Source organism: Malaclemys terrapin, chromosome 10 (genome assembly GCF_027887155.1).
Source record: "Malaclemys terrapin pileata isolate rMalTer1 chromosome 10, rMalTer1.hap1, whole genome shotgun sequence".
Lineage (NCBI taxonomy): Eukaryota > Metazoa > Chordata > Testudines > Emydidae > Malaclemys > Malaclemys terrapin.
The window spans coordinates 41,899,914-41,923,595 of record NC_071514.1 but is presented as its reverse complement, the minus strand read 5'-3'; the positions used below and the strand labels follow the sequence as shown (position 1 = coordinate 41,923,595).

Genomic DNA, 23,682 nt, shown 5'->3' with positions numbered 1-23,682 from the left:
AAGATGGAGCTCGGCTGTTCTCAGTGGTGGCAGATGACAGAACAAGGAGCAATGGTCTCAAGTTGCAGTGGGGGAGGTCCAAGTTGGATATTAGGAAAAAATATTTCACTAGAAGGGTGGTGAAACACTGGAATGCATTACCTAGGGAGGTGGTGGAGTCTCCTTCCTGGGAGGTTTTTAAGGCCCGGCTTGACAAAGCCCTGGCAGGGATGATTTAGTTGGGAATTGGTCCTGCTTTGAGCAGGGGGTTGGACTAGATGACCTCTTGAGGTCCCTTCCAACCCTGATATTCTATGATTCTAGGTTACTGTGCAGAGTTCTATACTGGTTTATGGTGGACAAGAGGAGACTGAATGGAATAAAATTTGGTTTAAAAGGGCAACTTTTACACTCAAGGAGTCCCAATGCACATTTCTCTCCCAGCCTTGGCTATTTGAGCCTGTCTTATTTAGAGGAGAAATGTTGACCCTTTCCTTGCCTAAGAGGATCTCCTTAACCCTTAGAACAAGTGAAGAATAGTATACTCATCCTCAGCTCCTTCCCCCCAATACCCCAACTCCATTGCCCTCAGGCAACCCCTTGGAGACAGCTCAGCCCAAATACCACCCTTCCCTGCAGCTGGCTCTATTACTCCCAGCTCCCTGCTGGTTTCCTACCCAGTCCTGCCTAGACTTGATCAACTCACCTTCCACACTTTCAAGATCCCAGCCCACTGGATCCTGTCCCAGCCAGTGGAACTGGTCAAGTGGGGAGTATTTTCCAGGCCTCAGGAATGTTTTCCATCAACAAAATAGAGTGAGACTGAATCAGGACATGGCAGAAGTCCCAACCTCCCATCAAGCCACTACCAGAAACCCTCCCCACTCCCCAGACTACTGCCCCTAAACCTGGAAAACCCTATGAAAGCATCAGAGACAAGTGCTACAAACAGCATTTGTGATGCTGGGTGTGTTGGAAGGGACACACCCTGCTATATTCAACACATTTTTAGTAACATCAGTTACTAAATCTATGAGCCTTGTTTCAGACCTACTGGTGTCTAGGGAACCCTGCTTCACAGGGGGAGCCATCAGCAAATCTGCTCCTACATGTTGAAGAAGATTTTCAGGGGTTCGCTGTTCTCACTGGAGTCATTCAAGCAGGGACAGAAATACGGGTAAAGCTTTTCTGTGAAAGTGTCCATGAAAGTGTAGATATGGGACATCTTATTAGCATCATAAAAGGACACCTGTCCCCCCTCATAGTCCAGGTACACCCCAATCCTAGACAGGCTAGTGCTCAGGGTCAGACCTCTCGCAGGTATATCCAAAGCTTTAAACTTATTCCTATTCCTGAGCCTTATAAGCCAGTATCCATCCCTGGGTGATAATGTGTTGTTCCCTTTCCGGTTGATGGACTCTTTGACCACTCCCAAAGTCCATTTGGTCTTGTTCTCCACCTCCACTTCCCAATAATGTTTCCCTGAAGTGAATCCTTCAGATCCCAGGACAGCAACACTGGAATCAAACCTCTCTGGGTTATCTGGGAGCATCTGCTTTGTGTCATCGTGTCTCACACAGCGCAGATCTTCAGAGAGAACGAGGTTTGGATGCGCTGTCTTTGGGTCCAGAGTCACCAAAGAAAGACCTTGGTAAAAAGAGAAAACATGGTTATCAGAGACAGCATTTTAACATGGTACTTTCTGCAGAGTAACCAGGGCCCTGGGCATGCTGCCAAAACTGTCCCAGAACTGAGAAATTCTCCTCTTGCCTGGGAGCCTCTCAGGAGAATCAGACCTAAGAAGCACTGCAGAGCAGACAGAGGAAGCAGAGGCTCCACACATGGCAGGGTTCATCACCAAATCATTCCAAAAATAGGGTTACCATATTTCAGCAAGAAAAAAAGAGGACGGGAGGAGCCCCGCCCTAGCCCCGCCCCTGCCTCTCCCACTTCCCGCCCCCCCAGAACCCCCAACCCTCCCCCCGTTCCTTGTCCCCTGACTGCCCCCTCCTGGGACCCCTGCCCCTAACTGCCCCCCAGGACTCCACTCCCTATCTAAGCCTCCCTGCCTCTTGTCCCCTGACTGCCCCAACCCTTATCCACACCCCCACCCCCAGACAGACCCCTGGGACTCCCACGCCCCATCCAACCACTCCCCACCCCCTGACAGGCCCCCCCCATAACTCCCGACCCATCTAAACCCCTCTGCTCCCTGTCCCCTGACTGCTCCGATCCATCTCCCCACCCCTGCCACCTGACAGCCCCCCCCAGAACTCCCAAACACTCCCCCCCTGCTCCTTGTCCCCTGACTGCCCCCTCCTGGGCCCCCTGCTCCTAACTGCCCTCCAGAACCCCACCCCCTACCTAAGACTCCCTGTTCCTTGTCCCCTAACTGCCCCCTCCTAAGACCCCCCCCAACTGCCCCCCAGGACCCTACCCCCTACCTGTACCCTGACTGCCCAAAACTTTCTCCACTCCCCCCAAAAAGCCCCCCCCCGTTTCTTGACTGCCACCTCCAGAACCTTCCTGCCCCCTGACCTCCTTACCCTGCTGCTCAGAACAGGGTGTTGGGCTCTGTGCAGCCGAGCCGGACACGTGGCTGAGCTCCCCAGCACAACAAAACCCAGTCCCTGGCCCTGCACAGTGCTGCCGGACTGGGCTGCAAGGGAGCTGCCAGCTCAGAATGCAGGGCGGATCCGGCTCCTCTACAGCTGCTCCTGAGTCCAGCCCGGGACTTCCCTGCAGCCCTCCCAGCCGCTCGCTCTGCTCTGCCGGGGGGAAATCCCGGACATTGTGAGTGCTTTACAAATTCCCCCCGGATGCTATTTTTAGCACAAAAAGGAGGACATGTCCGGGTAAATCCGGACGAATGGTAACCCTACCAAAAAGACCCAGCAAAGTAGGTGCAACCAAACCAAAGGAAAAACTATGGGGAAAATCTATTTGGGGGCGAGACACTCTTGTAGATCAATCTCTGATAATTTTCATATGTCTTTACATTGTGCCTCTTCATATAACCTTGTGGTGGGTCTACCCACGTGTGACCTCTGTTTTCATGGAACTTTGTATCAAAGCCTCATTTAGAAACTTTGCATTGCCCTTGGTATAATATTATAGCCCCTAAGGATAGAATAAGATAAAAGAAAAATTTCTGTTTGCTAGCAGTAGAACAAGAGCTCTTCCCCCCACCCCCACTCTTAATCAATTGCCCTGTTGAATGAATGAGGTGTGGATGAGCAAGGCATGGAAGGCAGCACCTCCAGACAGCCTCAACTGTTGGAGAGGGGCTGGGAGCCAGACCCAAGGACAATAAAACGTGTCAAGTGGGCTCATTAAAGACAAGCAGACATACTGACGGCCTCGGGGGTTAGAAGCAAGCACCTTCTTTTGGAAACACCCTCTTTGCAGCATTGGGACAACACTCAAAAGAAAGCAGCACAAAGGACCAATGGACACAGACACAGAGTTTAAATCTGGTATAGATTTGCATAAGAGGAAAGCTGCTATAAAAGTGAGGTGTCTTGCAAAGGACCCCGGGTCTCATCTTGTCAACATGGGAGCATCGATCCGGATCGGCAGAAGCCCGGCTCCACCCCCTCCCCCATCTAACTCACCTGGCCAGTGAAGTTAAGGGGAGCAACTAATTGGTAACAACAAGACGGAGTGTGTTTGTGTGTGTGTGTGAGTGTAAGTGTAATATATTATATGCATATAATACAGTGTTAATGAATACATGTATTACTAATAAATGTGGCGTTTTGCCTTATTCCCCCTGAAAAGATCCTGTGCAGTACTTTAAGTATAACATTTTGGTGGAAAATGAGAAAGGGGGAGCAAGCATAGAACCCACAGTTATTATAAAACTGGTGTGCACACCGCCAGCTTTAGCAAGCCTGGCACTAGAGGAAAAAGAGCGTAAACTTTCAGTTAATTAACCAAACTCTGAAGGATATAGGAGTTTAGGTTTAAATTGTGTTCATGACTGAGCTAAAGAGGAGAACTTAGTGTTTCTCACTCTGATCCGGGGAAGGATTAACCAAACTCTGAAGGATATAGGAGTTTAGGTTTGAATTGTGTTATAGAGGTACATACACCCTCAGCCGTAGCAAGACTGAGCTAAAGAGGAGAACTTAGTGTTTCTCACTCTGATCCGGGGAAGGATCTAATCCGGGGAAGGATTTGTATAATTGGTGTATGAACCCTCGGTGGTAGCAGACCGAGTAATACAGAGGGAAGCTTAGCGTCTCTCCCTCTGGCCCAGAGTGGGTTAAAAACATAAGATGCAGATCTTGTTCTGTTAAGCCAAACTCTGAAGGATATAGGAGTTTGGGCAGTGTAGTGTGGTTTATGTTTGTTTGTTTTTTTTGTTTTGTTTTTTGTAAGTAATATTGTGGTAATTTCACAATTTTGCAAAAAATGTTTAAGAAACGGAACCAGGAAGGGTGGGTGCTAGTTAAAAAGCCCACCCTCCTTGCTAAATTAGTAGTAAAACAAGGCTTGTGCCCATGGAAAGAAACTGTTTATTGGAAAAAGCAGAATCGGGCCCAGGCAAGCAACAGATAAAGAAACTGGAAAACAGGTTGGGTACAGAGAGTTAAAACAGCACTTTCAAATCTTACAGCAGCAGTAACATCAGGAGAAGAAACATTTGAGACCCCAGAAGGGGGCAGACCTTTGGGACCCCTCTGGAGATTGGGAAGGGGGATATTTGGGATATTTGGGTAAATTCCTCCTCCCAGGGCCAAAATGCCATTGAAACAGTTAACAACAAGGCCTGCTTCTGCCTCAGATCTCCAGGCCATGGCAAAATGGCTCAAAATTTTAAAACAAATTTTTTTTTTTCTAGATGGAGTGTTAACGCCCTTTTACTGAGAGAAAGGGAGGGTTTACACTCACAAAAAAAATGCACCATTTAATTAGCATTTGTGCAGCCCCGAGTACCAAACACACTGTGGCAGAGACCAAGCAGGTTCTGCCAGGGTGAAAGCACTGTGCTAATTTGTTTCCAAGCTTCTATCTTTCAGGCTCTGAACCAGAACATCAGGAGAGCTGGTACCAGCTGAAGAGTTATAAAATACCATGGTTATTGTGTCATGACAAAGTCTGTGTTCAGTGTTCTATGTTGCATGTTCTGTGTCTGTCTCTAGTGGTGTCCTGTGCTAGCATTGGGTCTAGAAAAAGAGGGGATACTACACTAGACAGGGCAAATGTCTTTTCCTCTCTCTACTTCCCCCATGTCCATCCAATTTATCAATCACCACTTGTGTCCAAAAAACTTTGGTCCCCAATGCATCAGGGTTATTTTATTTTGTTAGGTTCTCTAATAATCATTTTGTTGTTGATTTTTGTTCTTGATACATTTGTATTGTTAGTTACATTTGCTTGTATTATTATTAATTCCACACTTTCCTCTATGCACTCTGATTCTATTTCCCCAAACCCTGAAGGGTAGTTCTTGGGCCCCCATAACCTGTAAGACCTTGGCCCATAATTGTATGGCCCCATCTTTCAGGTCCCCAGAAACCTCTAAAAACAACTGTTAAAAACAGGGAATTCTACAACATTTTAGCAACTAAATGTTAGTTTAAGTCCAATTATTATAATTATAATTGTTTGCATTTGTGTTTTGGGATGAGGTGAGAGGTGGAGAGAAGAGGAGGAAACAAAGGAGATGATGCTTCCCCTCTCCTCTTTCCACATCAGATAGTCCTTTTAAGTGCTTTCACTCTTTAATCACGTTACAACATTGCTCTCCCACCAAAATACCTCTTAGCCTAGAGAAAAGAAGCCAGCCATTTTAATCCTACCTCTTCCACTGACTAGCACTACATTTCTCAAGCCATATCTAACAAGGGTTCCCAAACATCCATCACCACATTCCTCCACCTCTCCTATTTTATAAATGGGTTAAGTGAGTACCTGGGAGGTGGCCCAAGGTTATAAAAGAAATTTATAGCACAGCTGGGACTAGAATCCAGAAAGAGCCATGTCCCATCTACAGAGCCTCTCAGAAAACATATGCCAGATCATCTGTTAAAGCTGTAAAATAGAGTTACTCCTAGTAGCATAGATACATTAACAAATATTACAATATGCTACACATATGTAACTAAAGTGTAGAAAAGTGTGGGGGGGTATATTGTATCATCTGAGAAATAGTGTAATTGTGTCTCACATGTGCTGTGGCACATGTGACAACAGGATGTCACAAATGTACAATTATAATTTCATAACAAACTTGTATGATATTATATTGCATTACTTGAGACACAGGATACGGCCATGTAATAAAATGCTAAATCATAAGGTGTAGACAAAAGAGGGCAGAGTTAAGGTTTGCCATTTCCTGAATTTACTATGACTTTGCAACCTTAACATTTCTTTATGGTGCTTTTTTTGTACAGAAGATATTATTATATATGCCCTCTTTTATATATGTTAAAAAAAACATTAAGGTTGTAAAACCAACCACTCAAATGTTAGGAAATATCAGAATTAAGGTTTCTGTTCAACCTTAATTTGGCTCCCTTGTGTGTATGCATCATAATACTGTCTATAATTACATGATCATGTGCTATTTCTTCCACAGGACTTCATAAAGTGAATTACTAGTTATTCCATTTTTGTTTTTCATTCTCCTCATTCAGGGTGTGACTCCAGGCCTTATTTATTGCACACCATCCAAATCCCAAAACTATTAATTCCCTGCTGGGCATTTCTGTGGTGCTCTCATCATAATATCTGATCATACACATGAATGAATTTATCTTCCCAGCACCCCTCTGAGTTTTACAAAATCTAACAGTACTAGAAATATTTTAATAATTTTCAAAAATTAAATTTAAATTTTTTTTTTGTTTAGATTTAAACCTTTCCCTCTAGTTTTGGGACTCTAGGCATATCAGCATGTTGTTATTGCATGTGAATTAAAGATTGAAACAGACAAGAAACTAGGGGGGAAACTGCATGTAATAGCTCAGCATTTTGAAAATCAGGGTGGAACAGCAACACAAAAGGAAAAATAAAACCAGGACTGAAAAAAGGCAGGAATGGGTCAAATGGGCTGTAGCAAATAATGAAGCAATATCTCATTACCTGGTCCGAGGATGGATTTCATTTCCTTCCATGCGTTGTACTGAATTGGACCCTTGAACTGTCCCAGGCTCATTTCACGACAGACAAGTGCACCCAGAGATAAGGTGCCTGCTTTTTGCTCTAAGCTGTGCAGGACACAAAGCACACTGCCTGTTAGATTGTGTTTACAGTGTCTGGTAAATACAGAGGCTACAGATGCACTAATGCTGCAAAAAACATTGTAGCGTCTTTGGTAAAATGTTAAAGAAAGTCTCTTTGACTGGATTCAAGCCCTTTTGTTTCTCCTTTCTGTGAACATTCTAACAAACAAGCTATACTGGCACTGTGATTAATTAGACCACTGTGTCTAATCTAATATGGTCACCACTTTTACAAAATTGTGATAAATCTTGTACAAAGTATGCCTTGTGAGGTATAATTGGAAAAGTTATAATCTGCTGAGTATTATTATCTTATTGTACTGTGTCTATCGACATTGTGTGTGGAGTTATGAAATGTTGCTGTATGTTTGTAATTCAAACATGTTGTGAGTCTGAGAAATGCCCACAGGTTAGCTCTTCAGGAATAAAAAAGGAACTGTAAACAAGAGCCTCTGCATGTCATTCCTGAAGACACCTCAAATGGGCACGTGCACAGAAGGTGCAAGCAAAAATTTGCAATTCATATGAAGGACTGATGGCAAAGCACAGACACGATTGAACTGCCTGACCCCATGACACACCAAAGATTTTTCCCTCAAAAAGGGTCAACATATAAAAAGGAAGAAGAAGGCCCCCTGGCTACCTCTTTCCTACCCTATCTCTGGACTGGTGAATTCTGACAAAAGAATTTTTGAACAAAAGGATGGAGGTCCCCAAAAATTATTTGGGAAACCCAGAGAGACGTATAGAAAACTAGCAGATTGAACATCCCTGCTATCATTTTGGACTTACAAACTCTAATTCACCTGTAACACATTTTACCTGCTTTAACTTCTAAATAACTCTCATTTCTTTTTCTTATCTAATAAATCTTTAGTTAGTTTACCAAGAAATTGACTGACAGCATTGTCTTTGGAGTGAGCTTTTGAGCATCCATTGACCTGGGGGTAAGTGACGGTCTCTTTAAGTATCAGAGGGGTAGCCGTGTTAGTCTGGATCTGTAAAAAGCGACAAAGAGTCCTGTGGCACCTTATAGACTAACAGAAGTATTGGAGCATAAGTCTCTTTAAGGTGGCTGTAAAAACCTAAAGATGGTGATTTGGGGTTTTAATAAGCTTTAATCACAGACATCCAGTTCGTCTGGATGGTGGTATAGGCTGGAGTGTCTAGGGGGACTGTCTGTGGCTCCATAGTAAGCTAGTATAGTGATCCAGAAGCACACATTTGTTGCTGATTTGGTTAAATCTAATTATAGGTTATACTGCAGTGAGGGAGTGTCTGCCCAGTTCTTTGACAGTCTGACCTGAGACTGACCTTCTCAGCTGTGACCCATACCAGACATTGTGACAAGCACAAATACTCAGGATAAGCAAATCTGAAACCTGAATATTCACCAAAACTGAATGTCAGCTGGTGAAACTAATCAACAGCAACAGAAAGTGGAATTTCACACCCAATCATGCAATTCAGAATTTACACTCTTTTATTGATTAATAGCATAAATCATCCAATCTGGGAATGAGAACAATACCACGTGACTTATGTATGGCACCAACCCTATACAAATTCCACTTTCTGAATATTCATGTGGTGCTGTTTGCGAACAATCTGCAGACCAGCAATCATTTGTTGAAGAAATTTGTGAATAATTATGAACTGCTAAATTTGAGAATTTCACAATTTGTTCATAAATGGTTTTGCAAACAGAAAGAAGCAAAAATTGTCAACTAAATGATTTGTTATGAACTATTTGCCCAGCTCTAACAGAGACTGAAGAATACTATAAACTTGTACTTACTGTTCCATGAAGGTTTTTATGCCCTGTCAAAGGAAAAAAAGAGAAAGGTAAGAAGAGCCATTTATTAACTGTCTAATTCTGTATGGCACGTTAATGGTATTTAGAACCCCAGGAGGCAGCTATATGTTGTAGTGGAAAGGAAATTGACAGTTTTTTTGAACTCTCGAAGGAGAAGATGACCCTGCCATAGCCTCTCCTCTGAAACTGTCTCTAGCCTTCCTCCAGAGCATATTCCATTTCTCCCTCCTGACCAAGATCTGAGGGGTGATTTCAGCAAACATGCTTCTCAGGATATTTGGTATTTCACAGCTTGTTCTGGTTTTGATACTGGAGATGCAACCAATCCCTTAGAGGGAATTATGGGAAATGTGCTGCTTAGAAACAGCTCCATGAATATATCCTACTTTTTCTATTTCCTTTCCTGTGCTCTTTGGCTGGGATTGTTAAAGGGGCCGAAGGGAGTTTGGCACCCAAATACCAAGGAAAGTCCATAGGAGTTGGGCACACTTTAGCTCCTTTGAATTTCTCAGCTTTTAGTACACAGGACAAGTCAATCAGAATCCTTTCTTCCTGAGGTTTCATCTGCTCCTATTACTTATTCCCCAACCAAAATCACAATCCATTGGCTGTCCCAATGCAGGTCTTGGTATCAGGATTATCACAGAGGATCAGGCTTTCAGGTGAGGAATAAGCAGGAGAGCAGAATTCTTAACAAAAACAATCAGCCTATTTTCATGCACATTTCCTTCATAATAAAATCCAGGCATTAGCTGACAAATGTTTCTAAATAAATATTTTAAAGCATCTCATTAGGAATCAGCTGGGGTTAGAAATATCAAGAGGTAAACACCAATGATGGTGACTTGGATCACCCTTCTCCAGTTCTCCCTCCCATGTGCTCTGCAGATAGAACTTCATGTTCCCCAAATTATGACTCTGTCAGTCTACACTTCACTCTGTGTTAATATTTTAAGTCCAGATTTCTCACTGTAAGGAAGTCGATAGAACTGTGCTGGTAGAGCCGGGACTGAATGCGTAACACTGTCTCCTTGGCTCGCTGCCACTTTTCCTGGAGCTTGTTTAGATTGGCCTCCATTTCTTGGAGGAGGATTTTCCCCTCCTCTTGCAGCTCATTCATTAATCTTTTCTCCCTTCCATGAAGGAACTGGTGGAGTTTCAGAAACTCTAAGGAGATGTGGTGCTGAAGATGAAATTTGTTCTCCTGGAAAACACACACAGTTTGTTAAACGGGAAATATCTTGTACTCAGCAGCTTCAGATAAAAATATTTACTAAGATAACTAATTGCTACCAGCTCATAAAGCACAAGTTACAAATCACTTGTTTCATATTTTATAATTGCCAGTGTATCCTGTGAACCATTTATACCTTCTCAGAGGATTGTAGAATCTGCTTTACAAGGACACTAGAGGGTAGGGATCGGATACAGAGGGACCTAGACAAATTAGAGGATTGGGCCGAAAAAAACCTGATGAGGTTCAACAAGGACAAGTGCAGAGTCCTGCAATTAGGACGGAAGAATCCCATGCACTGCTACAGACTAGGGACCGAATGGCTAGGTAGCAGTTCTGCAGAAAAGGACCTAGGGGTCACAGTGGGCGAGAAGCTGGATATGAGTCAACAGTGTGCTCTTGTTGCCAAGAAGGCTAACGGCATTTTGGGCTGTATAAGTAGGGGCATTGCCAGCAGATCGAGGAACGTGATCATTCCCCTTTATTTGACATTGGTGAGGCCTCATCTGGAATACTGTGTCCAGTTTTGGGTCCCACGCTACAAGAAGGATGTGGACAAATTGGAAAGAGTCCAGCAGAGGGCAACAAAAATGATTAGGGGTCTGGAGCACATGACTTACGAGGAGAGGCTGAGGGAACTGGGATTGTTTAGTCTCCAGAAGAGAAGAATGAGGGGGGATTTGATAGCAGCCTTCAACTACCTGAAGGGGGGTTCCAAAGAGGATGGAGCTCGGCTGTTCTCAGTGGTGGCAGATGACAGAACAAGGAGCAATGGTCTCAAGTTGCAGTGGGGGAGGTCCAGGTTGGATATCAGGAAAAACTATTTCACTAGGAGGGTGGTGAAACACTGGCATGCGTTACCTAGGGAGGTGGTGGAGTCTCTTTCCTTGGAGGTTTTTAAGGCCCGGCTTGACAAAGCCCTGGCTGGGATGATTTAGCTGGGAATTGGTCCTGCTTTGAGCAGGGGGTTGGACTAGATGACCTCTTGAGGTCCCTTCCAACTCTGATATTCTATGATTCTATGACAGACCCTTGGTCTGTCAAGTCTGCTATTGAACTCTAGCCAGGACAAATAAAAAATGGTTACTAACATGTTCTGTAACTTTTGTTCTTCGAGATGTGTTGCACATGTCCATTCCACTTTAAGTGTGTGCATGCCCAGTGTACTATTGTCAAAGATTTTTCCCTTAGAGGTACCCGTTGAGGCAGCGCATACATTATCTGCTGCCTCATGCTGCCATGCAATGGCATAAATGCAGAGTCACCCCCAATACAGTCACTGACTTTTGTTTTTGCCAGGGGGTGCTCTCTGCCTTCTGGTTTCACTGTTTGCCATGTACATGCTCCTGTCACCTACTGTTGGGTCATGGGTACTAAGCACCCCCTATTTTTTTCATTGGGTGCTTGAGCCCCAGAGCACCCATGGAGTCGGTACTTATGACCTCCAACCTCTCTGTTCCTTCTTACCAGATAGACTCTGATATAGAGAGGTAGGAGGATGGGTCACGGAATGGACATATGCAACATATCTCAAAGAACAGCAGTTATGGGACAGATTAGTAACCATTTTTTCTTCTGTGAGTGATTGCACATGTCCATTTGACGTTAGAAGACTCAAAAGCAGTTCAATCTGGAGGTGGGATTGGAATCTACCTGAATAGTAACTGTAGAACTATCCATCCAAACCTTGCCTCATTTCTAGATTGCTGTGAGATGGTATAATGGGAGGCAAAGGTGTGTACTCAAGACCAGGTTGCCACTTTACAAATGTCTAGCACTTGAGCCAGAAAAGCCGTGGAGGTCACCTGAAATCTTGTTGAATGTGGTGTTACCCTGCTTTGTGGAGATATATTAGCCAAGCCATGTCACAAGCGAATACATGAGGATGTCCAAGATGATATCCTCCGATATCAGACTGGGAGCACTTACATCCATCTGCCATCGCCACAAACAGCTGTTAGGATGATCTAAACTGCTTGGTCCAGTCCAGGTAGAATGCTAACACTCTCCTGACACCCAAAGTGTGAAGTCTCTCCCGTCTTTATGTGCATGTGTTTTGGGAAGAAAGAAGACATATTGCCTGATTGATATGGAAGTTAGACACTGCTTTTGAAACAAACTTTGAATATGGAGGTGGATAAACTTTGTCTTTAAATAAAATAGTGTATTGAGTGCTAGATATTAGAACATGTAGCATTCCTACCCTTCTGGTTGATGTAATAGCCACCAAAAAGGCTACCTTCATCAAGAAATGTAGTTAGGATCTGGTAGCAAAAGGGTCAAAGGGAGAATTCAGTAGTTTTGACACTACCAGGTTTAAGTCCCAAAGAGGAACAGGGTACCTGTACCTGTGGCTACACCTGTTCCAGCCACTTTGAAAACCTTATTGACATAGAATTGGAAACTACAGAACAATTATCAATGGGAGGGTAGAAAGCCAAAATAGCTGCCAGATGGACTTTGTTAGAACCAACAGTCAGCACCCTGTTTTAGGAATAACAGATAGTCTGGAATATGCTGTATTGAAGATCAGACCAGTGAAACCCCTTTTCATCAGGACTAAATGGAGACTGGCTTCCATTTTACCATGTTAGTGTATCTAGCAGATAGTTTTCTACTATTTAAAAGCACATCCTGAACACGTCTCCTCTTCTTGAGGGTCTAGCCATGAAACTTCCAGACTGTCAGGTGGAGAACCTGCAGGTTGGTGTGGAGCAGGAAACCATGTTCTTGAGAAATTAGGTCTGGGCAGGGGCGGCTCCAGGCACCAGCACACCAAGCACAGGGGGCGGTTACGGCAGCAATTTGGCGGTGGGTACACTGAAGACGCAGGCCTGGCGGACCTCCCGCAGGCGTGCCGCCAAATCCGCGTTACCAGTGGACCTCCTGCAGGCATGCCGCCGAAGGCTGCCTGACTGCCGTGCTTGGGGTGGCAAAATACATAGAGCCGCCCTTGGGTATGGGTCCAATGGTGGAGGGGGTGGAGCTATGCCCAACAGGGACAAGCGAATGGAGAACCAGTGTTGCTGAGGACACAATGGGGCTATAAGAATAACTCAGGTATGGTCTGCCCGATCTTCAACAACACTCTGGGTAGGAGTGGGATTAGAGGAAAGGCTACAGGAGCTTGTTTGCCCAGGGTGACAGGAAAGCATCTGTGAGGGACCCCAGACTGTGATCTTGTTGAGAACAAAACTGCTGGTATTTCCTGTTGGCTTTCATTGTAAATAGGTCTACCTGGGGATTCTCCCACAGCAGGAAAATGCCCTAGGTGACATCCAGATAGAGAGACCATTCATGGTGACTCGTAAATGAGCTGCTTAGTTGGTCTGACAGCTGTTCTGCACAGCCAGAAGATCAGAGGCTTGGAGGTCAATTGAATTGGCAATGCAAAAGTCCCACTGCTTGCTGCCTCTTAGCATCATAAAGACTACCTGGCCTATTGAGATAGAAGATGGCCACTGTATTGCCTGTAAGAACAAGCAGATTTCTTTCCTTGATATGGGGAAGAAAGGTTTGACATGCCAGCCAAATGGCTCTCAATTCACTCACATTTATACTCAGAGCTAACTCCCGAGTGGACCATAAACCTTGTTTGTGCGGGGAACCCAGGAGGGTTCCCCATTCAAGAGCAGAAGTGTCTGTTACTAAGGTTAACGTTGGCTAAAGAGGAGCAAAGGGAACCCCCCACACACATTGGCAGGGATTGTCCACCAGTCCAGAGAGGCTAAGATCTGAGAGGGTACTTGCACCAACATGTCTAGGGGGTGACAGGTCTGTGAGTATACCAAAGCCAGCCATCCTTGCAGTTTCCTGAGACACACTCTGATGTGCTGGACTATATATGTCCATGAGGCCATATGCCTTTAAAAGCCTGAGGCAATTTCACACTGTCATGTTTGGATGAGCTTTCAGGTCTAATGCAGCAGTCCGTATCGTTGACAACAAACCTGACTGAGAGCCTTCGCCACCGAACTGAGCCTGTGGTCCTCCTTTATGAATAACATCGAGATGTGCTACATTAACATGCTGAGCTATCTACTAATAACATTGGAGCTCCAAGGTCAGAAGCCTGAGCAGCCTAAACAGCCTTACCAAAGCAACGACAGTCCATCCTCCAGCACTTAACAACTCTGGATAGTACTATCGAGGTCTGCTGCACCAGCTGTCTGCACAGAGCTGGACATCAGGGGCAAAAATCTCTGGGGATTGGTCCTGCTTTGAGCAGGGAGTTGGACTAGATGACCTCCTGAGGTCCCTTCCAACCCTGATATTCTATGTCTCTAAGCACACTGAGAGAACACACACAAACACACCCACACAGCTGTCACATAAGCCTCTGGCATGAACAGCCCTGGGATAGCCTCAGACTGATGAGGGCACTACCAAAGACAAAGGAACCACTTCTGGGGCCAAACTCAATGGGGCCTGCGCCAGTGCTGGAGTCAACCACCCTGTGATCCAGTGACTGCCTCGAGGAGTGCTTCAATTCGGAGTGCACACTACTCGCACCTCTGTCCACATGTCTGCTGGACTTGGGACCCAGAGGACTCCCTCTCCCAGTCAGTTCCTTACAGGCCCTATGTTTCTTCCTTGGTCCTGGGGAGCGTGAACAGTTCCAGGATTTGTCCAGCACAGGGAGAGTGCTCCTCACAGAAGCTGAAGTGCTTGGCACAAGCTTTGAGTAGGATGCCTCCAAAGGTCGCAGAGCTGCCTCCATCAGCAAAATCCTCAGCCTGGCCTTCCTGTCTTTTGTGTTCCTCAGTTTAAAGTCGCTACAAATCCAACACCGATCTCGTACCTGAGAGTCACCCAGATACTTTAGACAACTGGAGTGTGGATCATTCATGGGCATAGGTTTATTACAAGAAAACTAGGGCTTGAAGCCAAGTGACTGAGGCATGTCCAGGTACCAGTAGCAGAACTCAAAAAAGGGGGAACTGAAATGTAAAAATACTCTGAAAGAAAACTTAGCACTCAAACTACTAACACTAAACCCATGGTAAACAGGCACCAACTATATACAAAAGGGGGAACTTGAGAAGGCAAGACCACAGATTCTAACAACCATCATGGGCGGTAAGAAGAAACTAAGAGGGGTCAAGGATAGTTCTACCGTTTATGCCATCGCACAGCTGCGCGAGGAAGCAGAGGGTGCATCCACTGCCCCCTATGGGTACCGCTGAGAGAAAGATCTCTGACAACTGTGTACTGGGCACGCACACTCCTGAAGTGGAATGGATATGTGCAATCACTCAAAGAAGAACTGATATTTCATAGGAAGAAGGAAAAATGCCCCTGACCAATTGTGAAATGCTGCAAATTCCTTCCTGACTCCTACAGTGATCCATTCATGCTGTGAAGCATTATATTTAGCTACCCTGTTAAAGCAAAACACAAATGTTACTAGTGGTCAAAGCATCATCCTCAAGAAGCAAAAGAGGATGCAAAAGAGGCAGAGCTGAGCAAACCTCATGTTATGAAAGTCTGTCAACAGGTGCTTCCTGATTGTGCTGCTGTCTTGAAACTCATTAATATTTCAATAAATGTAAGGTTGTTTCAGGAGCAACTGTGGTTTTCCGGTGAGAACTGGTGAAACTCAGTGAATCTGACTGAGTTCACTTTGAGTTAGTTTGAACTGCAAATCATAACCAAAGAAATATTCCACAAACCTTTTTGAACCCATTAGAGCTGGACGGGAATTTTTTGATGAAATGGTTTTTGCCAGAAAATGCATGTTCATCAAAACTGAAACTTTCAATAGAAAAGGGTCAGTTTTGGTGAAAAATTTGTTGGGAAGGTTTCTGAGGCCCAGAAGGGAATTTCTGGGCAAAGTGAGAGAGATAGAGAACCTGTACCTCAGGCTAGCCAACAGCCTGGTGATTAGGACACTTGCTGGGATATGAAAGACCTGGATTCAATCCCCTGCTCTGCCTGATTTACAGCAGGGACAAGAACCTAGGTCTCCTACATCTCAGGCAATGCCCTGACCCCCAATATTACACTGTGAGAAGTCTTGGTTTCATCCTGCTCTGGAATGGGAACAATTTCTGAAGTCCTTAAAATGTGTGGGACAAGAAAAACATTTCTCACCCAGCTCTAGAACTGATAACATACACTTTGCAGGGCTCTAGAAATAAGCAGATCTGGTAAGAATGGTAGATATTTATAACTGTCTCCTGGTTAGACCTGATGGAGCAGTTTCTTTACTCTGCACATTCAGGAAGCTAATGATCCAAACTCTACTCCCATTGCTAAGAAATTAACATGGTGTGCAGTTTTTGTAGGTAATAGAGGATGTCTTGGGTGCATTGTCAGGTGTGACGCCTTCAGCAGTGATGGAGAAACCTCAAACACACAGAGGTTTGGTTCAGGTAAGGCCCCAACATTCAGATGTTAATCAGACTTATCCAGACCTTTGGGATTTCTGTGCAATGAATGGATGAAATGACCACTTGAGGTCCCTTCCAGCCTTACATTTCTAGGATGCCCAAAACAGTTGAACATGCATATTGGATTCTGGAAAATCAGCTGATGAGGGACTTAGAGGACAAAGCCAATGAAGTTCTCTCCAAGTGCTTTTTTTGAATGCCCATGCAGCAAAGGATTTTTTTAATGCAGGCACATTTCAATGTGCATTAAGATGCTTAATATATACCTCCACATATTGACCGCACATCATTTTGTTCTTAGTAGTAAACTGTCTACTCACTCTAGACTCTTTGTTCCAATAAGAAACCCCTGAGTGCTGATCTCATCAAGAATGCCACCTAAAGTGCATTAAAATCAGGTCTTTTTGAATGAATGCTACTCACTTTGTGACAAGAGATCTTCTCTTGCTGGGCATTCTTCAGAGTCTTTAGTTCCTGCACGGTGGCCTCCAACTGAGTTCTGGTGGAGATCAGCTTTTCCTGTTGGTATGACAAACACAGGCATTATGCTGTAACGTATGTAGTTATTTATACTAGCTGAAGCTAAATGGATGTCTGGGAGATGGGCCTAATGAGACCTAATTTTTCTCCTGCACTTTTCCAGTTGTTATGTTGGAGATCAGTTGAAATTGGGGGTACCAGAGGCACATAGATTATTCTCTGTAATCGATGGAAAGACTGCAGGAAATAGGTCAGTGGTTCTCAACCAGGGATACATGTACCCCTGGGGGTATGCAAAGGTCTTCCAGGGGGTACATCAACTCATCTAAATTTGCCTAATTTTAAAGCAGGCTAAATAAAAAGCACTAGCAAAGTCAGTACATACAAAAATTTCATACAGACAATGACTTGTTTATACTGCTCTATGTACTGAACATTGAAATGTAAGTACAGTATTTATATTCCAATTGTTTTGTTTTATAATTATATGCTAAAAATGAAAAAGCCTTTTTTCAGTAACTGTGCTGTGACACTTTTTTGTATTTTTATTCCTGGTTTTGTAAGCAAGTAATTTTTAAGTGAGGTGTAAGTTGGGGGTACGCAAGACAAATCAGACTCCTGAAAGGGTGCAGTAGTCTAGAAAGGTTGAGAGCCACTGGGTTAGGTGACCTCAGTCCACAGCCTCCCTGCAGATAGGAGTGCTGCTGTGCAGTGGAATCCTTGTGGGGGGCAAGAGAATGGCAGACACTAGCCCATGAATACATAGCCTATTGCTGATCATATTTGGTACTTCTCTTTTAAAATGTTTCTTTGATGGCTGCTGCAGCCCTCCAAACCCAGGTTACTGTCCTTGTGGATCAGTGCAGCATTCCCCCGCCCCTCCCCCTCTAAGAAGGGCATCATCATGCATGCTATCTACTCCACACCCACTGTGAATGTTTCCCTGAAGTGCTCCAGGAACAGGCCAGCAGGCACTCTGCCTTCTGAGACCAGTGAGCCACCCACCTAGGGCTCCACCTCTCCCTCATCCCAGAGAGCACAAGCCCTCCACTCCTGAGGCTATACAAAAGGTAGGAATCAGAGGAGATTCCTACAGCCCACCTCTCAGGAGAGCGCAATACACTGGGGAGATACCAGCAACTTCCCTTAGCATCTTAATCACTGCACAATAGTTAACTAGAGTCCTAAACAGAATTTAAAGAGAGACTTTTGGCTGGGTAAGCTTGAATAATTAAACACAAATCCAGTCCCTCAGCCAGTATCTGTCTCAGATCTCTATAGATATATTTGCATTCAAAGCAAAGGGGAGCTTTTCATCCCTCTCACGCTATCTCTTCCTGCCGATGAATTCTGCAACAGTCATTACTGTGGGTTTCTGGCGTCACAATCTGTTGTAATGGAAATGATTATGACATCACACACTGCGTTTTTGTGACCTCCCTGCTGGACAAATCTGAGAGGGAGCAAATGTCTCTTCAGTGCAAACATCTGTACAAAGCAAAACATGTGGTGAGAAAGATTAATGAAAGCTGAATCGGGGTTTGACGAATGGCGAATCAAAAACTTGCGCTGGTGACTGGCCCTTACCCATTAGGATTTGGAGAATCTCAGCTTTTTTAGCCCTTATGGTTGGGAAGATCCCTTTTGAATGGGCCTCATGTAATCAATTGCAGTATTGTTTTCTAGAGTCTGCAGTCACACTGAATAACTGTGAACAGCCAAAGGCCCAAATCCTACCACCAGTATACAGCCTGAGCAGCCTGTTCTGTGCTGGGGACTTACTGAAACCCCCAGGTCATTCAGTGGAGCCAGTTGGTGTCTGACACTCCAGCCTTAGGAGCAGCACCTGTGCTCCCACTACGTGAAGGTGTGAAAGGAATAGCTCGAGAGTACAGATCCTATACAAATTCAGTTTGTTTTAAATGACTTTTGTCTTGACAGGCTTTAAAGTAACTTCCCTCTACCAAGATGAAGATGCCAAAAGATAAACTGCTTGACTTATAGCCCAGTGCTAAAATAGAAAAAATTACTGTACATTCATCACTTCTAAAGGAACTGGAGGTGATGAAACTGGACATAGTTTGAAGAATTTATCTTTAACTTTGCTGCTGGGTGAATGTTGAGTGATTGGGAGGGATAGCTCAGTGGTTTGAGCATTGTGAGTTCAATCCTTGAGGGGGCCATTTAGGGATTTAATTGGGGGTTGGACTAGATAACCTCCTGGAGTCCCTTCTAACCCTGATATTCTATGATTGGTTGTTGCTAGGGTTCTTTTTTCAATCAGTTATTTTTATATGACTTTTTAATTTTGAACTTTCCTGTAAACTGGTGACACAATGTCATCTCAAGACCTTTTCACCTGGTTACAACCAGACCAGCTTCCCCAAGGTGGTCTCATGAATCCAGATTTTTGCTAATTTTAAGGGATCACAGATGTCAGTCTCTGTGGTATGCAAAACACCACATTTGTTTTCAATTACTGATTTAAGTGGAAAAAGAACAGGAGTACTTGTGGCACCTTAGAGACTAACAAATTTATTAGAGCATAAGCTTTCGTGGGCTACTGCCCACTTCTTCGGATGCATATAGAGTGGAACATATATTGAGGAGTTATATATATACACACATACAGAGAGCATGAACAGGTGGGAGTTGTCTTACCAACTCTGAGAGGCCAATTAAGTAAGAGAAAAAAATTTTTTTTGAAGTGATAATCAAGATAGCCCAGTACAGACAGTTTGATAAGAAGTGTGAGAATACTTACAAGGGGAGATAGATTCAATGTTTGTAATGGCTCAGGCATTCCCAGTCCTTATTCAATCCTGAGTTGATTGTATCTAGTTTGCATATCAATTCCAGGTCAGCAGTCTCTCGTTGGAGTCTGTTTTTGAAGTTTTTCTGTTGTAAGATAGCCACCCGCAGGTCTGTCATTGAATGGCCAGACAGGTTAAGATCTACAACCTATCCTGAAAGATGATCCTTTACTCTCACAGATCTTGGGAGACAGACCTGTCCTCGCTTACAGACAACCCCCCAACCTAAAGCAAATACTCACCAGCAACCACACATCACTGAACAAAAACACTGACCCAGGAACCTATCCTTGTAACAAAGCCCGATGCCAACTCTGTCCACATATCTATTCAAGTGACATCATCATAGGACCTAATCACATCAGCCATACCATCAGGGGCTCGTTCACCTGCACATCTACCAATGTGATATATGCCATCATGTGCCAGCAATGCCCCCTGCCATGTACATTAGCCAAACCGGACAGTCTCTACGCAAAAGAATTAATGGACACAAATCTGACATCAGGAATCATAATACTCAAAAACCAGTGGGAGAACACTTTAACCTGTCTGGCCATTCAATGACAGACCTGCGGGTGGCTATCTTACAACAGAAAAACTTCAAAAACAGACTCCAAAGAGAGACTGCTGAGCTGGAATTGATATGCAAACTAGATACAATCAACTCAGGATTGAATAAGGACTGGGAATGGCTGAGCCATTACAAACATTGAATCTATCTCCCTTTGTAAGTATTCTCACACTTCTTATCAAACTGTCTGTACTGGGCTAGCTTGATTATCACTTCAAAAAAAAAATTTCTCTTAGAGTTGGTAAGACAACTCCCACCTGTTGATGCTCTCTCTCTGTATGTGTGTATATATATCTCCTCAATATATGTTCCACTCTATATGCATCCGAAGAAGTGGGCAGTAGCCCACGAAAGCTTATGCTCTAATAAATGTTAGTCTCTAAGGTGCCACAAGTACTCCTGTTCTTTTTGCGGATACAGACTAACACGGCTGCTACTCTGAAACCTGATTTAAGTGGGACTTTTCCAGGCTGACACTTGCTAAGAAATTACCCAAATGGAACCTTGTTGGAGCAAATTGCATGACTCCAAGGTTGGCCCAGAACTTGATTTGTCCAAAGAACTTGGAGGGAGGCCTTGCAAGACTGAGCAAGCAAAATTTTCAAACTATAAGGATCAAGGATAAGGCTAAGAAGCTTTGCCTTTTGGGTCAACATGCTACTTGAGGCAAGGCTGACCTTCCAGAATCTCCAAGACTGGCCATCTTGGGAACATGAAATCATGACATCAACAAACAGCCTTTGATCAGCACCCAAATAAGGCCCTTTAATGTGTAGCGCTGCACCAGCAAAACATCACCATCTGGCTGTTTGCCTGCAGGTCCAGCTCTTACTCTACAAGAGTCCAGAAGACTGCAAGAATTGAGAGTTCATGAGCCCCTGTTATCTTATTTTTCCTTTTTGTACTTTTATTAGCTGGAAGCCATCCCAGCTGCTTAAATTTTTTTTAATTTTAGTGTGGGAAAGTGTGGTTATGACCATTCATGTGTGTCTGAGCACCCTCAGAAAGTTCACACAATGAAGGCACCAGAAAGAAAAGTTCCTCGGGTTTAAACAGCTCTGAATAGTGGATCATACCATTACCCATTGGGATGTGTACAAAAGCGTTGTGTTAAAGTCTGTATTATAAAAGAAGCAGATCTTGTTAGCCACCACATAAGAAAGGAATTCTAAGAAGGCAGCTTTGTAATTGGCTTCCATATTAAGCTCTTGATGAGCTTTAAATCCTCAATTTGATTGGTTTAGATACAATTCTTTAGTTGGAATTAAAAACAAAATAGAGAATCACCTTCTTAGAATCTTCTCTAGAATTGATAAGGATTGATTATTTTTAGCATTCATTTGACTATTTAATTCCAATCCAAAATTGAGACTGTGTGGATTTGATTTTGATTTGACTGTTGTAATGCACCATTTTTAGTTTAGTTTAAAAGTACCGATAGTAGCTTAGATGTATTCTCAATTTATTTTTGTTTAGTTAATAGATTTAATCCCATTAATAAAACTGATACTGAGTCACATTTCCTTCAGAATACAAATGTGGGTTCAGAACCTTTGAGGATATCAGCCAATCAACTTAAAAGCCTGAGCAGCACACGGTTATTAGTTTTTGGTAAGTAGATCACCCTGCTCCCAAATTCCTGGTACAGTGGGGTCCAGAGGCAGCCCCACTTGAAACTAGGCCTCATAGTGTGCAGGGATATTCCTATCCTGCATGGGCTATCCAACTCCTGTTCTGTCCCCTGCACAGACAAACTATGCTGGTTCTGGGCCACTACAAGAGAGCCTTCCACTGCCATTGAAAGAGGAGGCAGAATTTACCCCAAGAGCAGTAGTGTTCATCACAGTGGAATGTTAACTCCACTTTATAACTGACACACTTCATAGTCCATCCTTCAGCACTGGGACAGTGCAACTGCTGGAAATTAGAGTATGCACAAGGCTCAAGCAATTTTATTACCTAATACAGCTGGATGATATGATGGTAAAAATACCTGCATCCTCAACAGCTTCTACTGTTGCTACCACTGGCGATGAATTCCAGCTATGAAATTTACTAATGTAAATGCAGCTCTTGGCTCTCACTTTTATCCCTCAGAATTTCAAGCTGCCCTATAACCTAGGAGGCTTAAACCTTTACCCCACCTCCAGAGTTGTGAGCACTTCAAGCCCTGGTGATGAAGATAAAATCCTCTGGCTAGTGACATACTGCATAAATATTCATGTTTTAATTGTAGCATGGACAGTGCTTAGCATGTAAAAATCATGACTCAGATCCCTAAAATCAAGAGAGTGGCTTAAAATAATTATTTTTTAAAAAATAATAAGTGGGGTTCTTTTTATTCACATCCTGGTTTTTGGAGCCTTTGGGGTTCCCTTGGGTAATGTTTTCAAGTATTTCTTCAGAACCATGAAGGCTAGGATCCTATTATTACTTTGAAATGAAAGCTGAGAGTCTCACAAGATCACAGAATTCCAGGAGCCAGGACTTTAAGAATAATATCTAATATGGCAAGACTTTCAATAACATTGTGGGAGTTGGCAACACTGTAACGTATCGAATGTTCCACATTCTCTTCAGTGGAAAGGACTCTCTGTAAAATGTGCTAAAGTAGCAGAGAATGTTTCACACCTGCCTTTGACTAAGCCTTACCGCATAGAGCTGCACAGCGTCTGGGAGGAGTAGGAATTGGGAGCTTTGATCTTCAGGCTTCTGGACATCTCTGCAGAGAAAGCAGGCCAGTTTCCCATCCATCTTCCAGAAGAGCTTGAGAGGCTCACCATGTTTGCTGCATTTCTGCTGGCATTTCCCTACATGAAAGCCCTTGATCTTTTCCACTAGTTTTTCCAGCACTATGTTCCCTATGTACTGCCTGTCTGGGGACTGTGCTTGGCACTCTGGGCACAGGCAGACCTCCGCCCTGCCCCGGATTTCCTCAATACAGGGTCTGCAGAAGTTGTGGCCACAAGGCAAAATCACCGGCTCCTTAAACCATTCCAGGCACAGAGGGCAGGTCAGCTCCTTGGTGAAATCTTCAGCTTGTGGCCTCGAGGGCAGGTCGGAGGAGCTGGTGCTGAGTAAGAGGTTTATTTTGCTTTCATTATCACTTACAGAAGTGGATGAGGAAGAGGAGACGTTTGTACTGGAGAAAGATGACAT

General features: G+C 43.9%; 1 protein-coding gene across 1 annotated transcript; it reads right to left on the bottom strand.

Moving 5' to 3' along the window:
* Positions 1 to 1,084: 1,084 nt before the first annotated feature.
* On the bottom strand, positions 1,085 to 23,682 carry TRIM69 (tripartite motif containing 69). The gene is made up of 6 exons (XM_054042245.1): positions 23,176 to 23,682; positions 17,080 to 17,175; positions 10,001 to 10,234; positions 9,013 to 9,035; positions 7,075 to 7,199; positions 1,085 to 1,626 (listed from the first exon to the last, which is right to left on the bottom strand). The coding sequence occupies exons 1-6, from the start codon at positions 23,680 to 23,682 to the stop codon at positions 1,085 to 1,087; spliced, it is 1,527 nt and encodes a 508-aa protein (XP_053898220.1).